General features: G+C 36.7%; 1 protein-coding gene across 1 annotated transcript; it reads left to right on the top strand.

The window, feature by feature from the left end:
• Positions 1 to 7,481: 7,481 nt before the first annotated feature.
• Positions 7,482 to 9,570, top strand: LOC141600405 (NDR1/HIN1-like protein 13). The gene is made up of 2 exons (XM_074420638.1): positions 7,482 to 7,613; positions 8,500 to 9,570. Exon 2 carries the CDS (start codon positions 8,555 to 8,557, stop codon positions 9,422 to 9,424), a length of 870 nt encoding a protein of 289 aa, XP_074276739.1. The 5' UTR covers positions 7,482 to 7,613; positions 8,500 to 8,554; the 3' UTR covers positions 9,425 to 9,570.
• The last annotated feature ends 9,500 nt before the right edge of the window (positions 9,571 to 19,070 follow it).

Here is a 19,070-nt window from a genome sequence, read left to right as displayed (position 1 = left end):
TCTAGCTACTAGGTCGTCTGATCCAGTGCCTCACGCCCATCAAGCTCCCGTCCTATCTCTTAAACCTGTCAAGTCTGCTCCCCATAAAACGGTTCATCACAGTGTTCACGAATACACAGGGTCAACCACGAGGTTGAGTAGGAAAACAATAAAACAAGAAAATATGATATGCATGATACTCCGACACCTCCATCTCCATCTCAACTCATCACACACATCTCATACCCCGGGCGCCCACCATACCGATCCCCGGTAGACTATATATCGATCGAAGCCGATCTGCCCATTTCAATACCGAGGACACCAGGGCAAGTCTGCCGCAGAACCCGCCTGGGCCTTATCACAACATCACATCGTATCTCCACATCATCACCACCACATCATCCTCCAACTCCAATGCATATGAAATGCTCAACGAAATTAATGCAATGCAATATGTATATAATTCACTCGAATCGATAAATCATAAAGTCATGCCATACACCGATGTTGTGATATCATACTCAATACGATAAATTCAGTCAATCACTTTCCAAATATAAATGATAACGTAAATCAACAACCAGGAATCAAGTCAACACAGTTCCACTATGACGATAATAGGACAAGTGTATTTCCCTACCTCAAAGTGCCAGCAATTCCAATTAAGCAGTTAAGCAGTCCAGAAAGTAAAGCAATGAATCTGATTATCGATCCTTCACGAATCAGTCACCTAAGACAATTATAATATTTATAATTACTAACTACTAAATATAGCAATCTCCCAAAATGGAAACTTTCCCGATATAGTAACTTTTCATTTTAACAAACCCGACTCAAAATCCATTTCTAATTATATTAAATAATTCGGGAATTACATTAATTAATTATTTAGAAGACTCGGGAATTAAATTAATTAATTAAGAATACGACTCATGACGAATTGTAACGATTTAAATTAATAAAAAACTCGTTTCAAAACAAATACAACCCGTCCACAACCACCGTCCCTTCACACTCACTCACACAACCCCACGCACCACCTCACCACCGTGATAACCACCTGACCAAACCCCCACTCTGTCCCAGCCACCAACGGCCACCCCCACTGGGGTCGACTGCCGCCGGCGAGCCCAACCATGGCCGTCTTTTGGCCTGGTTCAAAGTCGTGCCTCACCACCGTCCCATTTTCTCCCTTGACCACCACCGCAGCTAACAACCACCACCTGCCAACTCACCACTGTCCTGCTCTCCGTCAACCCGTGAACCCAGACGTCATGGCACCACCATTTCGACCTCCCCCGAGTCCACGGTGGTGCCACCCCAACATAGTCGTGTAAACCGCCTGAAAACCCATATAATAAACCCGTCTGAAAGTCTCTGTCGACACAGCCCCCTGCCGCCATTTCCACCGCCTAACACCCACCTAACCACCACCAAAAGGGGCGACTCAGACCACCCATTACCAATACCCCGACACCAACCACCCATACCCTCTCCTTAAGACACGAAACTACAACCAACACCCACGACATAAATACAAAACAGAGGAACAAGGGGTTGAGTTCTTACCTTTACCGCCACCAAAACAGCCACCAGGGCCACCCTAGGTCGTCGCCAAACACCCCTAGCTCTTCCTTGCAGTGCCGTCACCACTCCTGCTCTCTCTCTCTCTCGCGTTTTGCGTGAGGGTTGAAGTTGGAGTTGATGAAAGGGGGGAGGCGTGAATGAGGGAGGCGGGTTGAGGGAGGCTGTTTTGGGTAGTGTACTATTAGGGTTAGGGTTATTAGGTTTAGGGTAATTGGGCTGGACATGTTATTGGGCCAGTTCAAATGGGTCGATATTTAATTGTTTAGCTCACCTTTCGAATTCAATATAAACCCGTCTTAATTAACTTACGATAGTGTAGCGTAATTATCGACTCAACAAATATCACGATATAATTAGTAATATAAATTGTATAATAATTAATTTATAATAATATCCATTTAATTAATTATATAAAAATACGGGGTATTACACCTTCCTTCCCTGAGCAGCCCCTGATTTGCCGCGTTCTGCCACCACCGCTGTCAACAATACTCTATTCTATCACCACCATTCAGCTCGTCGCCAACCCACGCACACAGACACCATAGCACCACCGTTTCGACCTCCCCCTAGTCCACGGTGGTGCCACCCAAAACTTACCCGTCTCAAACTCCCCTGAAACCCGTAACCACACCCATTTTGCCCCCTTAATCGATACCGCCTGTCTCTGCCACCCTAACCACCTACAACCACCCCAACAACCACCACGTTACTCGCCACTCACCACACTACTCCCCTACCTGCCAACAACCATCAGCATCCCCTCCCCAAGACACGAAACAATACTCAAAACCTCGACATAAAACGAAAACAGAGGAAATGAGGTTGAATGCTTACCTTTCCGTCACCACCACCGCCACCATAGCCGCCTATGAACGTCGACAACCGCCCCTATCTCTTCTTTGCTGCACTGACAACAACCCAGCTCACTCTTTCTCTCTCTCTCTATGCGTGAGGGTTGAGATTTGGGCTGATGAAAGAGGGAGGCGTGAGGGAGGCGGGTTGAGGGAAGGGTTTGGGTAGTGTTTAGGTTATAATTAGGGTTAGGGTTAGGTTAATGGGCTTAGGGTTTAATTGGGCTGAACATCAAATGGGTCGAGGGTAAATGGGTTAGCTCGCATTTCGAATTCCGTATAAACCCGTCTCAAATAACTTACGATAGCCTAATGTAATTATCGACTCAACTATTATCCCGACATAATTAGTAATATAAATGTATAATAATTAATATATAATAATATCCATTTAATTTATTATATATAAAAAAAAATACGGGGTATTACACTTACGGGAGCGGCTTCACACCCTTGATTCGCCCTTTGTGGAACCCGCCACAAAGGGGACATGCACATTAAGGAACTTGGGTTTGCGCTCGGTATTGATGAACGGGGCTTAGGTAGGAACCACTGCGGTCCCCCACTGGCGGTGATGAGGATTACTGGTTGCGGCCGTAATCTGGCAGGACTAGACCTTCAAGCTAGTCAGGTGATTGGAGATGTGAGGGAGTTGGGTGATTGTATGTATTTTTGATATTGCTTCATCTTATATTGTGTAATCAGTAACTGACCCCGTTTAATTGTTTTAAAAATTGTGGTGATCCATTCGGGGATGGTGAGCAGTTATTGAGCATGTATGATATGGATGCGCGAGGGATAGCTTGGCTTGAGTCATCACGAGTTGTTTAGGAGTCTTCTGCTGTGTTGTCAATCATTCATTTTCTTTAGTTTGTTTTGGATTTTGTTATGTAGTCACTTAAACTTATCTATTAAAGTATGTTCTTTATTTCATTGCCTCGGGTAACTGAGATGGTAGCACTTTCATGCATTGGGTGGTCTTGGTAAGGCACCTTGGTGTATGGGGGTGTTACACCCATCCAATCTTCTCTCTCTCTTCCACCATTATACATGATCCGCCTCCATCAGTCCATCACCACTGGTGCCCCACCTGCCCCATCATTCCCAACCCATTATTGTTGCCCAGATTTGTAGTATGGTACTACATACAAAAAATGTTAAATCAGCAAATTTTTCATTGAGTAACGTCCAACACCATCTTCGCCCACAACCATCCAACTCCCTAACATTAGCGACCCCAACATCCCCTCTACGCCGTCAAATCGTTGCCGCTAATTTCTAATTCGCATAACCGCAAAACCTTATAATAAATAAATAAAAATTCTAAGCAAAGCATCAGAGATAACATTAATTTAATTAGTAATTTGTAATTAATGAGTCAAATACTTATTTAACATTCAATTTGTAGTTTATAATTGAAGAAGTTTAATTATTCGATGAGGTTGCACGATCACAAATAGGATTATACATCCAGTTGTACTATAAGCATTGTACAACTAAGGTATAAGAATCCGAGCTTATATATATTTTTCCTGAGCTAGTTCAAAGTTTATGTTTTTAATGCGGGAAAATGGCAAATTACCCCCTTATGTTTGATTGTATTCGCAATTAACCCCTTTATGTTTAAGTTGTACTCCCTCCGTTCCAGTTATATGTTTACACTTCCTTTATTTTCCCCTCACAAAATAAAGGAAGTGTAAACATATATATCACTGGAACGGAGGGAGTAGCAAATTAGCCCCAAAAGTTTTCATTTAGGTGCAATTGACTACTAGCCTTTATTCGGATGACAAAATTACTTATAAAATCATACAAAAATGTTATTAGCAAATTTTAGATTTGGAATAGTCATTTTTACTCTTTTCTTCAACATTCATCCTCAACTTTCATTCTCTTTCGCTGAGTTCTCTTTTAAATCACAACCGATCAATGATCTGTACAAAAATTACTCCAACATAGAATATACACATTGTCCGATAATCCAAAATACGGAGTAAATATTTTAGTCACTTGGAATTTTTGGGAAATTTTGATGGAATCAAATTATCAAAAACAAAATTCTTAATTTCTTTGGAGGTTTTACGCCTTTAAATATAATTTTTGGGAAGATTGAAAGATGGTTGTTCAAGCCGAAAACTAATTTTTTTTCCCCAGAATACAACGTCCAAAATCATGAAGCCATTGATTATGGTTGACTATTGAGGTGATAATGGGTTAGAGAAGGTGAGGGTAACTAAGACATTTTGCAAGTAGAATTGACAATAATATTTTCTTTTAATTTTATATAATGCATATTATTTAATTAAATTATGGATAGTAGTTGATTGCACATGAAAGCAAAGTTATGGGGCTAATTTGCTTCCGTTAAAACTTAAGGGGGTGAATTGCACGTAGTGATAAACTTATAGGGGTAATTTGCTACTTTTCCGATTTTTAATGTGTAAATGGATGAGTTCAATACTTTCTAATAAAGCTCATATTATTTAACATAAAGCTCGGGTACTTTTTCACAAAACTCAGATTCTACACCGTACAACATATACAACTGGTTGTATAATCCATGAATTGTTGCACGATTAGAAATGGAGAGAATCAAGTTTGGTTTTTTTTTGCCATGGGTATAGAAATGGAAAATTATGCGCAAAATGTATTGAGATGAGTAAACTACGTACTGCGAAAATAAATTACGAAAAAAAGGTAAATGTAAGGGAATGGGTGAAACGGATGGAGGATATCTTTCTATACATTTAATACGGAGTAATAATTATACAATATCTATACTATATAATTAAAAGACTACATTAACACATTTAATTTTATTCCACATCATTTTAACACATTTAATTTTATTCCACATGGGATTTGTACATTCATTAGTTTCAATAATTTTTATCTATGGAATAATAATTAAATCTACACAATATAATATAGTTAAAGGCTAACTAAAGCATTGACATTCTTATAATTAATTTTAGTTATTATTTGATTATATAGAGACCATAATAAAAAAAATTAGAAAAAGTAAAAAACATTTAAAATAAAAACCGCTAAATCTCTCAAAATTTGATAATTTAAACCTTTGAAAAGCAAACGAGGATTAAATAGGAAAACAAATCAAGGGAGTTGACAGTAGTCATAGTACGGAGCACCGTGTTATTATGTCTAATTTTCATAATTCACATCTTATTTTATCATAATACATGTTTATACAGGTAGTATTAACCAAAAGAGAAAAACTTATATAAGACCCGTAATTTTTTCACGGGTTTCAAAACTAGTGTTTACTAAATAGTCAAATACCAACTTCAGTTGAAATTTAAAAGACATAATAACACAATTAACAACTATCTTGACCATCCGTCCTTGACCATTAAATATAAAGACATATCCAAATTTTTTACAGTAATTAATAATAAGTTAATAACTATATGGAGCACGATTGGTGTAATTGTGGGGTGTGAATTGAAGTTAACTACCGGGGTTGGTAGCATAATCTGAGCCTAGGAGGTTTTCACAATAGACGCGGTTTAGAATTTGGACTGACTACGACGCGGCCTGCCTAATAAAGTAGAGTAAACTAGGACTGCGATAGCCGGCTGGGACATTCTGTATTATTATGCAAATCCTAAGAATAAAAACCATTACACCCAAAATCAAGGCGAATGTCTCTTTCCATATACAACCTTTTTCCGCGTTAAATATTGTTAACAAAACATTAAGATTTTTTTTTTGGATATTATCTCGTGACCCCTCAACTTTTTCATTTTCTATGATATACTCCTCTTTTCATGCAAAAAAACTTTGACCGTTAATAACTCTTGGCTACAAGTTCAGAATACGTTAAACTTTTTTTCCAAATTGACCTCCTTTAAAAGTTCTTCTGTTTAAAAAAAAACATTCACCGACGTTTCAACTCGTAGTCGGGAATTATGGTCGATCAAAGTTTATTCGTTAAAAAATGTTTGACCAACCATAACTACCGGCTACATGTTTAAAAAGCGGTAATAGGAATATTTATAATAGTTGGGCCTCAAGGCCCAACTATTATAAATATTCCTATTACGCTCCCTCACTCAAATGCCCGTTGGGCTTGAAGAGTGGTTAGTTGTGCACCGGCTCCCCGTACCGTGTGCAGGTTTCCACTTCGAGTTTTTGAGGGGTTTTGAGGTTGCCAGGATTTGAACCCGTGACCTTCGGTCACACTGGCTCTGATACCATGATAGATGAATCATCTCAACCAAAACCTTAAGGTGATGGTTGAGGCCCAACTATTATAAATATTCCTATTAAGCGGTGATTTTTTTTTCAAATTGAAGGCCTTGACGAGATAATTGGTTTGAAAAAAAAAAATTACCATTTTCTGAACTCGTATCAGAGATTTATTGTCGGTCAAAGTTTTTTTGTGAAAAACGACGGGTACACCATAGAAAACGAAAAAGTTCAGGGGTACACGAGAGAATACCCCTTTTTTTTGACAATAATAAACTTAAATATAATAAGAGAAAATTGTTGATTACAGCCTTTTAAAAATCACGTTTTGAAAATTACAGCCTTATAAATTTTTTTTTGAAAATTACATCCAAAATATTACTTTTCTTCTAAAATTGCACCAACTTGAGGTTTCCGGTGAATTTTGATGATGTTTTTATGATGTTTGGGGTGAATAATTGGTTTGTGTTAAGGAGAGGTAAGAAATCTGGGTAAGTAGGCTCTCAAATAATAAAGGGTACATCATAAAAACATCATCAAAATTCACCAAAAACCTCAAGTTGGTGCAATTTTAGAAGAAAAGTAATATTTTGGATGTAATTTTCAAAAAAAAATTTATAAGACTGTAATTTTTAAAAGTCTGTAATCAACAATTTTCACATATAATAAACTTAAATATATTAGAAACCAACCAACAGTATTGAGATCATATACAACAACATACAGCCTGACAGTCTGCCACTAATTTGTTTTACTCCGTCTTTTTATACTTTCGTGTGGGTTTGTCTATATTATACTCTACGGTATATATTAACTCTACTGCCTTACTCCTCCTCTCTTCTATCTTAACTTATTTGCCTTCACGTTTTCTTAATCTCCCTCATTCTCTCACCCCCCATTAAACCAATTTCAAACCAAGTTTAAACATTAATTTTGGATTTCGTTTAAGCTTTTGCCGATCATCCTCACCTATATTTCCAGGTATTATTACTTCTCATTTCTAAATTTATTTATTTTTATCGCAAAAAATTGTAGAATTTCAAGTTTTTCGCAGGTAATAGAATTGTAAACTTCTAGTCCAATCTAGTCAGTTGTTACATACTCTATCCCGGTTAATAATTATCATTTCTCATTTTTAGATGTATCCGTTAATAGTTATCAAATCTATTTTAGCTAGCAAATACTCATGTGCAAGTAGGAGATTTCTAGTCCAATCTTAGAATAGTACTAATGTACTATTACCAATTTTGGTATATTTTCAATAATAACATCTGTAATCCGGAATTTGTTTTATTGATGGCATTAATTAGCGTTTCATTCATTCACGGCATAAATTAACGCGTTATTGATTACTTCGACTAATACTCCGTATATGAATTTACCTAGAACACCTGTTCACACATCACTCAAATTTATTTTATCCGCCCATAAAAGCATTAAAACTAAGCTAGTAAGCTTCGTGGATTATTATTGTGTTTTGGTTTCTTTGGGAAGAAGATTAGAAAAGTATAAGGTATAACTCAATGCAATTTATTTGATTTAATATTTAAAGTCGTTAGACTATCTTTCCTATACTTTGCCAAGTTATTTCACACCTGTAGTCATTAGACCTCTTAATAATTTGTAGGATCGGTTTTACTATTACGAGATTATGAGTTACGCTTTACAGTCAACTACGTTTACTGCCCTTAATTTTGGCATCTGTATTAATTAGCTTATTAAGGTATATGATCAAGTTGAAAAAGATGACAATGAAGTTTAGTTTATTTGATTTAATCAATTATTTCCATGTTATAAAATGCAGTAGACAATTTATGAAATCCACCGATCCAAGATGATAATTTTTGTCTAATTGTTTCATGTGCAGAATTACCTACCTTGTTCAAGCACCTAATCAACTAGTTAAAGTGTAAAAAAAAAAAATGGGCGAACGAGTATACCCTAGAGACTCTCCACCATTTTCAGGTGAGCACCCAAATCCGCACTCAACCGATGAGACACCACCTGTGTCTGGAGAGCATCACCGGAGGATGAGCCAAGACTCATTTGCATCGTCAAAAATGAGCTATGGAAATGGATACGGGTACGGTCCAAACCCAGGAACTTATGTGGTTCAAGTGCCTAAGGATCGAGTTTTTCGTGTTCCACCCCCGGAAAATGAGCACAAGTTCAAGCTGTACACAAAAAAGAAAAGTAATAGAAGTTGTTGTAGGTGCTGCATTTGCTCCATCATTTCTACAATTCTTATCCTAATTCTTCTCCTTGCCATAACTTTTGGTATTCTTTACCTTGTTTACCACCCAAAGAAACCTACGTACAACATTACAAGTGTGCACGTTAAAGGAGTTAATTTGACTACATCAAATGCTGACGCAACTACTATTACCCCAGTTTTCAATGTGACGGTAAAAATTAATAACCCAAATGGTAAAATCGGGATTTACTACGAGCAAGGAAGTGAAGTAAGTGTTTACCGTGACGGGGTTAATCTATGCGAGGGTAAATTACCAGCGTTTTACCAGCCACCAAACAGTGTAACAGTTCTATCAACGGAGTTAAGTGGAGCCGGGATGGTGTTGTCCAAAGCGGCACGTGATAAGTTGATGAATCAGCAGAAGGACGGAAAGGTGCCTTTAGAGATGGACGCAAGTATTCCCGTCAAGGTTAAGCTTGGTTCCGTTAAATTCTGGACGTTTACCGTTAAAGTGACGTGCGATGTAACGTTAAGCGCGTTAACGGCGAATGCTAAGGTGGTTTCTAAGAATTGCAAAGTCCATGCTACACCTTGGTAATTTATGGGGCCACTGGTGATAACAACGTTTGGGAGAAGAAGAGGTCAAAACTCAAAACACAAGGTGTAGACTTTGGTGATCTCGACATAAAATTGTTTTATATTTTGTCTTAATTCTTTGTTTCTGTTTGTCATCATCTTTTGGAATTTTTTTTGTTTGTTTTATATATTAATTATGGTAGATCGATCATTCTTATGGACTTACTAATCAAAGCATAGACTGAGGTTGGTTGTTTTCCGGACTGTAGAGTGAAAAACATGCAGAACTATATATATGACTTATGTGGATTATACGGATTACAGAATTAATTTTGGTGTTCGGCTCGTCCTCGACCATCTATTTTATCTTTTAAAATATTTTGTATAAAATATTATTGTGTTGATTTGCTGATTCATATGTTTACTATTTATAATAAGTAATAATATTTGTACGTTTTTTTAATCATGTTTAAAATAAAATTTATTAACCAAATAATGTGACACAATTCACACAATCAGTGATCTCGTTGATAATACTTTTACTTTCACTACCTTTTAAACTAATTAATATTTATTCCGTGTACTACGCGGGGCTGTTTTGAAAATTGTAATATCATATTAACTATTAACAATTTTTCTTTTTATATTACGAAATCATTTCAAATAGACCAGCTAAAACTTGACTCAACCGAACCCGCTTTTATTAAAGTCTTAACTATAGATATTTACCCGTAACGCGAATAACCCAAACTCAAATGATTCAGTAATTTTATAATCACCTGACACAACCTCTTATCAACTCAAAAATAAATGTGTTCTAGATATTTTTAAAAAATTCTAAACAAATTTTAAGTTAAAATATTACTACGCATTAAAAATTTTAATGTTTAATTATTAGGTGTGAAATAATGATTTGACTAAATATTAATTTCAAATACGATTTAAAATTTAAAGGAAAAGCGTCATAAACAATTTTTAAACTGTAGACGAATAGCAACATGACTCACTAACCTATATAATCCGAACTCGTCATGATTGACATTTGGGAGGTGAAGTTAGTTCACTTATTGCTAATATTTCATTATAAATTGCAATTAAATAGTTCTTCAACTTGAAAAATCTCTTTAGCATCTATTAACTATTAATGTAACACCGTACTCCACTTATCCAAGAGCATTTAGTTAGGCATCTCAGATAAAAGACGGTGTCACCATCTCTGTTGCCTGAGGTAAATAGTATAAGAAAACAAATGATTCAAGGTACTTTAAATAAAATATTAAACAATGTAGCGAACTGTCCAAAAAGGACTACAAATCACACGGCCAACACGGCTAAACAACGGTCTTGCTAATCAAACTTTAAGTTACAATCCAACATTATTGAAAAGATAGCTAAGTAATATAGTCTGACTACTAAACCACTACTACAAAACCCTGACAATTTTGACACTTTTTCAGGGGTTTTCCCCTTTAAAGCTTCATAAAAAATTTTATCGACGCTTTACAAAAGCATCAGTATTTTTTGACGCTTTTTAATGTCAATGATGTCGACACTTTTGAGCGTCAGTCAATTAACACTTTTAAGCGTCTTTATTATTGACATGTATTAATTTCGGTAATAATCTTACTTACACAAATAAGGGTCAAAATTTAATTAGAATAGTTTGGTGTCATCTAATTCATTTATATTATTCTTATCATTATTGAGAATATATCGTCATACAAATCTACCGATGTAAATTGCAATAATAAATTAAAACCAAGAAAATAAATTTTTTGGCAATGCTATATACTTATTTATTAATAACCAATAATGTTTACGTTACCACCACTGTACATACACACGATATTACACAATACAACTTAAAAATAGAGTCTAAGTAATTTTGATACGAAATTGCGTGGAAGCGGTTTCAGAGAATAACGAATAGTAATGAAAAAGGGATATTTGCTTCGAAATATGTCTAGAAATCGAAACAATGGGATATTTGCTCGGGTTAGACCTATAACTCGAACAATGGTGAACTATAATTGTAAAACTACGGTTTTATGTGGTGTTGGGTACTCTATCGAGTGGGGCTTACTATGTCGAGTAAGTGAGTTTGGATTTCGAAACAATGTTCTGCTGATGGGTACTCGATCGAGTAAGTGTGGCACTCGATCGAGTAGGGGTCACTCGATCGAGTAAGTAACTTACTCGATCGAGTATGTGACACCCCACGATAAAGCGGAAAATATAACTATTAAATTAAAGCGGAAATTTGTGATATTTTAAAAACTTTTAAAATTACTAGCTAAAGAATAGCACGCGGGTGCCACTAACGAAAAGAAATGAAACAAATACAATAATAGGCAGACTTAGGTTATTACAACCCAAGTCTAGAAAGCGGAAAAAAGATATCCCACGAATAAACATATAAAGGGTTTCTAAACTAGAAACTAAGGTCCAAGGGTTTAGTTCTCGCTAGCCCACACGTCTTCCCCACGTAAGCATCTTCACCACCTGTCATTCATGTAAACATGAACGCCACAGTCAGTGGGGAGTAACTCAAGGTTCTCCCAGCCACAAAATGTCGAAATGCAAGTAACGAACACTTAATTGAACATATTAGTCATGCATCACATGTAGATAATGAAGGACAAGAAGATATAATGAAAATCGTGATGAGACAGGCATAATACTTTCTTAATAGAATAGGCATGATATGTTAGAATAAACATGCAATCAAGGGCATGGAGCAACCAAGTCAACCAACTCATATTGACCGACTCAACAAGTGTAAGACATATACTTAGTATGAACTCACAAGACAACCATTTAGACTCCAACCTCTTGGTAGGACGACGATCATAATACGGTCCTAGTCTAAACCTGGATCCAGACTCTCGGGATGGACGTTACCCGATTCGACAAACGATATACAAATCGTATCCAAGACTCAAAACATGGCACACACTCGTAACCAAAGGTCGAGTAACCTCTAATCGGAAACATGGCACACACCCGTAACCAAAGGTCCGAAGAAAGGCGGAAGGATATCCTAATCCGGAAACATGGCACACACTTGTAACCAAAGGTCCGAAAGAGGAAAGATAACCCAATCCGGAAACATGGCACACACTCGTAACCAAAGGTCCGAAAGGGGTAAATAAGGAATGTCAAGTAGTCACACAATGTAAAATGTCACACTTGAGTCACAATAAGAGTAAGAAAGATCATGCAAACATCATATGACACGGGATCTTTAATGTCACATTCATACTCATGGCTTGCATCTCACCATGAGTACGGATGAGAACATCAATCCCGACGATCATATCGCAACTAGAGGGCTTATAGCTCACCCCTAGTATCCGATAGGACCAAGACTCTCACAACAGAACAATACAATGCATTATCAAGAATGTGACTCTTACAAGTACTTATAATAAATATCTCATACTTGTATTATATTAATGAATGTTCCATTTTATAATTTAACATGCCGGTTAAATAAAATATAATGAGTGATAATGAATAATTTACGTTATGTGAAAATTTACGGAATGAAACGGAAACAAGCACACGTGACTCATTCATGAGCCCACTATAAAACATAAACTTGGCCCAACAATCAAGTTAAGTGACAAGTCCAACACATTAGACATGATAACCCATCAAATGACCCAAATGAGCCCAACAAATGAAGCCAAGGGGCCCAACAACCAAAACCTAATGAATCCAACAATGTAAGCCAAATAAACCCAAGATGAAAAGAATGGTGAACCCCAAAAATTAAAACCAAAATAATGACATACAAGGCATGTATACTACTCAATCAGCATTCCAACTGACTACTGCCCGAACACACCGCGAACCGAGGCTAGGCCGTGGTCGTGCCGCCAGCCCACAGCCGGCCACAACAACCACCCAGCCGCCATGCCCGGCCCACGGCCAGCCAGCAAACACCACCCATGCTCACCAATACTCACCAGCTACCATGTAACAAAAGACGGACACACGACGAGCTTAAGAGGGACATGTATATTTACACACACATTTTACCATAATTACATGCAATCTTTACCACCCAAGAACTCGTCCAAAACAGGCCATAAACTTCCTGCCAAAGACCACTCAAAACAGAGCATATATGTCATTTAATACTCAAAAGAACAAACTGGGTAGGTTCTTAAAGAATCTGGCATAAACCCTCTGAATGCCTAAAAAGATGTACATTTGTTAGCCTTTGAAAGAAGAGTACAAGCCCCACAATAGCTACTTGTTAACTAAAACACAAATTAATCCAGCAATAAAATTTACAATGCGGCATCATGCTTTCATTCTTTTATTGGGACAAATATAGAGCATTAATCATACTTCTTTGTCTCCCTCCCTTCAATTTAACAAACAAAGCTAACCCACTAAACCATACGTTATGAAGAAATTGCGAGTAGAATTCAAATCCAAATCGAGTCAATATTAAGACGGCATGGAAGATAAGTTTGGGACGGAAACAAAACGCAACTAGAACATGAATAATAACCATTACCCTCATCCTAACAATACTCGAAAATCATGTGAAAACAGTCCACTGAAACCGCATAAAACCAGCCCATTTCAAACATCATTTTGAGACGGAAATTAACATACAAATGAGAAAAACATAAAGAAGCAAACTTTATCAAACAAGAGCATGTAAAATGATACATAAGAAGGAATTTCGACATATTTGTCGAGTAACCTATCACCGTTACCTTTTTGCCCTTCAAAACTCCGAGAAAACGTCTAAAAAGTATGAGCTTCTCACCGGTTCTTGATTTCTTAAACTAGAGGAAAGAAAACGAGATAAAAGAGCTAAAAATCAGAACTTTCATGAGACGGGTCAAACTGAAATCACCACAAAAACAATACTTTCTTACCTCAAAAGATGAAGAATGAACAGGGGAAGCTAATGGTGTAAGAATTAGGGGATTTGGTTGAGGAATAAGGGAGAAATCTGGGATTTAAGGGGGCGAAAATGGTGTCGTATGGTGCTCGCTGCTGCTGTGTTTGTTGTTGTTTGCTTTTAGAGGAAGAAGACGAGAGAAAGAAAGAAAGCAGGGGGTGGGGTTTTGCGTATAAAACAACAACAATAACCACACACATTTCATAATAATAATAATATATAAATATATATAATAAAGAGATATTTTACAAGTAAGGTGTAGGATGTTAGGTGGGTGTGATGTGTTGTCCATATAGGATAGGTCGAGAAAGGTTACTCTCACAAGTAGAAATGTGACGGTCTAAGCTAGACGGAAATTAAGACAGAGATTATTATTATTACCGTCACTATTATTATCCGACCAAAATACGTATACATATATTATTATATAAATCATGCCTTAAAGATATAATTTAATCGTACGTATTTTTATATAAACGAGCTTTTATATAATACGTTTATAAAAATCGTGTTTGACATAAATTTAGTTAAATCGAATAATTCAGAAATATATAACAAAATAATTAAACGGTTTAATAAATTTCAAATGTCGAATGGGAAATTCGCGGGTGTTACAATCACCCCACCTTTTAAAAAGTTTCGTCCTCGAAACTTGAAAGCAGAAATGAAAGGTTATATAAAATAAAACTGGAATTTTGGAATCGTTAACCAAAACATTTAAAGGTTACTTATCGCAAGAATTAAAATTCTTTCAAAAGTTTCAACTAAAAATTTTCCGACAGAACTCGATCGAAAGGTAATTCATTTGTATAAATCAAAATCAAAACACTTTCAAAAACATTAACGGAGAGTTTTCAAAAGTGTAAGTCTCATTCATGGAACGAAATTGCTCTTGTCGTGCACACAAGAACGATAACTTTCCAAGTCAAAGACAATTTAAAACAAAAATCACTCGCCGACAAGCGTAGAACAAGTTATCAAACGTCTCCAATAACGAGTTCTAACATCCGGTCAACGTTAAAAATTAAAAGAAAAGATAATCTACTCAAATTTTCTTTTGCAAAAGCCAAAATGGAGGTAAGGGTTTCACTTTTAAACTAAAAAGGGAGTCAAATTCTTGAAAATATAACATTAAACTTTCACCAAGAAATCATAAACAGATCAAAGTTAACCGAAGTTGGATAAAATTTAAAGAAATTTCGGGTTTAGAAATTAAAATCATGATAATTAAATTTATATTCCAAGAACAAATAGGGAATTGAATCAAATTTTCATTTTCAAAATTTTTTTAAAATTGGTAAGGTTTGTAAGAGTAACATAAACTTTTAACAAGGGATCAAAATTGGTAGCTTGAAAGTTTAGAAGTTGTATGAAATGAAAAGCAATTTAGACAACATAAATACAAAGTAAGCTAAGAGAGTCCGAACTTAACCAACAAAAGAGCTATGATGAACTTCATAGAGGTAAGATTCGAAGTCAAATCCACAAGGATGTCAAAAATAGAGTTTCAAAGGTTACCAACATCAAATTTTAAGGAGAAGTATGATGGGGCGAGGAAAGGAGGTGTGAACGGTAACGTTTATGGTCAAAGAAGAAAGGGGATTAGACAAGAAGGAAACGCCGGGTACACAAATCTCAAACAACAACATTATCCCAAACCGTTCCAGAAACTTCCCAACAACAAAACTTATGACCAAAACATCCCAAGGATTTCCTCAAAACGCTTACGTTACTTCATCCTAATCTATTCTCTCAAGACCAAGTACTCCACTATAAGTGTAATCTCATCACTCTAAATCCTCAAATATCCACAAACAACTTCCACAAGATTCAAGTCAAAGTTCCCAACAAAGCCATACTCATATCCAACTAGTGTCAACCATACCCTTATCCTTTCTAGTTGCTAAAACAAGCGCTAGGACTTTCCAACAATGTAGTTTAGTCTCACTCTCATAATGTATCTCAAATAGTAATCAAGATCACTCACTTAGACCAACTAATAATCCCACAATTAGCATTTCCCATATGGTAACGTATACATTATCAAACTCTCATGTCCAAAGCGATTATGGAAGCCAATCAAAAACTCGACTTACTTAGTCAATCCTACATCCTCAAATCCACCATTCAATTTCATCCACCTTAGGTCAAGTACTAAGCACTAGTATCCCAAACATAACCAACCAAGCCAGGTTCCATAACTTTAGTAACCAATGCAACTCAAACTTGACACACAAAATCCACCATTCAAATATACTCACTTTATCAAGGATCTAGGTATAAGAACCATCAGGTATGTCTCATCACAATACTTAAGTCTTTCCAACATCAAATCTTCTCAAAACCAGGATTAAGGGTCAAACACAACAATCTCCTCACAAGCCAAATTTCCAACCAAGGTCAACATTCCTCAAAAGAAGGAGTACCATAAAAAGTTGTTAAGGGAGGATAAGCAAGGAACAAAGGGCAAGTTAGAGGTACAAGAGTAGCTTTCAAAGTAAAACAGAAGAGAGTTTAGAAGGAGGATAGCACCAAGAGATAAAGAATAAGGCAAGATACACAAAGAACGAGAAACATCTTCAAGAAAGTAGAAGCATTCTTCAAAGTTGAACAAATCTTCAATACTCGGCAATAGGAACCAAATCTTGATCATCACATTGGTAAGCTCATGGTATGTCAATCCAAGAACACAACAATCAACAAACATGTTAGAACCTAACAAAGAGCAAACACAATACAGACTACCACATTAGGTCCTTAAGTCTACCCATCTCTCATTTATTATTCAAGGTCAAGTTCAAATTTAAATTTGGGGTACACGTGTGTGCGTCGGGAGCAACATAGGCTCTGATACCACTTGTAACACCCCGACCCAAACCGGGTCGGGAGCGGTTACTTATGATAACTCACCAGGCTGTGTACATGGCCCACAGATCAACACGTGTCCTTTATAGCACATTTTGTCCTCACTCATGCGCATCCTGGAAACCTTCCCAGAAGGTCACCCATCCTAAGACTACTCCCACCCAAGCACGCTTAACTTTGGAGTTCTTTCGCATGGATGACCATAAAAGAAAGTGCACTTTGTTGATATGAGTAGTACTTCTAATCCCTTTAAGCACTAGTCATTTAAGCCTATCACTGGACCTCTTCAATTACCGTGGGGTGTTACAAACATGGCACACACTCGTAACCAAAGGTCCGAAAGGGGTAAATAAGGAATGTCAAGTAGTCACACAATGTAAAACGTCACACTTGAGTCACAATAAGAGTAAGAAAGATCATGCAAACATCATATGACACGGGATCTTTAATGTCACATTCATACTCATGGCTTGCATCTCACCATGAGTACGGATGAGAACATCAATCCCGACGATCATATCGCAACTAGAGGGCTTATAGCTCACCCCTAGTATCCGATAGGACCAAGACTCTCACAACAGAACAATACAATGCATTATCAAGAATGTGACTCTTACAAGTACTTATAATAAATATCTCATACTTGTATTATATTAATGAATGTTCCATTTTATAATTTAACATGCCGGTTAAATAAAATATAATGAGTGATAATGAATAATTTACGTTATGTGAAAATTTACGGAATGAAACGGAAACAAGCACACGTGACTCATTCATGAGCCCACTATAAAACATAAACTTGGCCCAACAATCAAGTTAAGTGACAAGTCCAACACATTAGACATGATAACCCATCAAATGACCCAAATGAGCCCAACAAATGAAGCCAAGGGGCCCAACAACCAAAACCTAATGAATCCAACAATGTAAGCCAAATAAACCCAAGATGAAAAGAATGGTGAACCCCAAAAATTAAAACCAAAATAATGACATACAAGGCATGTATACTACTCAATCAAAGATTCCAACCGACTCACGCCCAACACACCGCGAACCGAGGCTAGGCCGTGGTCGTGCCGCCAGCCCACAGCCGGCCACAACAACCACCCAGCCGCCATGCCCGGCCCACGACCAGCCAGCAAACACCACCCATGCTCACCAATACTCACCAGCTACCATGTAACAAAAGACGGACACACGACGAGCTTAAGAGGGACATGTATATTTACACACACATTTTACCATAATTACATGCAATCTTTACCACCCAAGAACTCGTCCAAAACAGGCCATAAACTTCCTGCCAAAGAACACTCAAAACAGAGCATATATGTCATTTAATACTCAAAAGAACAAACTGGGTAGGTTCTTAAAGAATCTGGCATAAACCCTCTGAATGCCTAAAAAGATGTACATTTGTTAGCCTTTGAAAGAAGAGTACAAGCCCCACAATAGCTACTTGTTAACTAAAACACAAATTAATCCAGCAATAAAATTTACAATGCGGCATCATGCTTTCATTCTTTTATTGGGACAAATATAGAGCATTAATCATACTTCTTTGTCTCCCTCCCTTCAATTTAACAAACAAAGCTAACCCACTAAACCATACGTTATGAAGAAATTGCGAGTAGAATTCAGTCCAAATCGAGTCAATATTAAGACGGCATGGAAGATAAGTTTGGGACGGAAACAAAACGCAACTAGAACATGAATAATAACCATTACCCTCATCCTAACAATACTCGAAAATCATGTGAAAACAGTCCACTGAAACCGCATAAAACCAGCCCATTTCAAACATCATTTTGAGACGGAAATTAACATACAAATGAGAAAAACATAAAGAAGCAAACTTTATCAAACAAGAGCA

Source organism: Silene latifolia, chromosome 9 (assembly GCF_048544455.1).
Source record: "Silene latifolia isolate original U9 population chromosome 9, ASM4854445v1, whole genome shotgun sequence".
Lineage (NCBI taxonomy): Eukaryota > Viridiplantae > Streptophyta > Magnoliopsida > Caryophyllales > Caryophyllaceae > Silene > Silene latifolia.
Note: the sequence above shows the minus strand (reverse complement) of the source record. Positions and strands in the feature narration are given on the sequence as shown.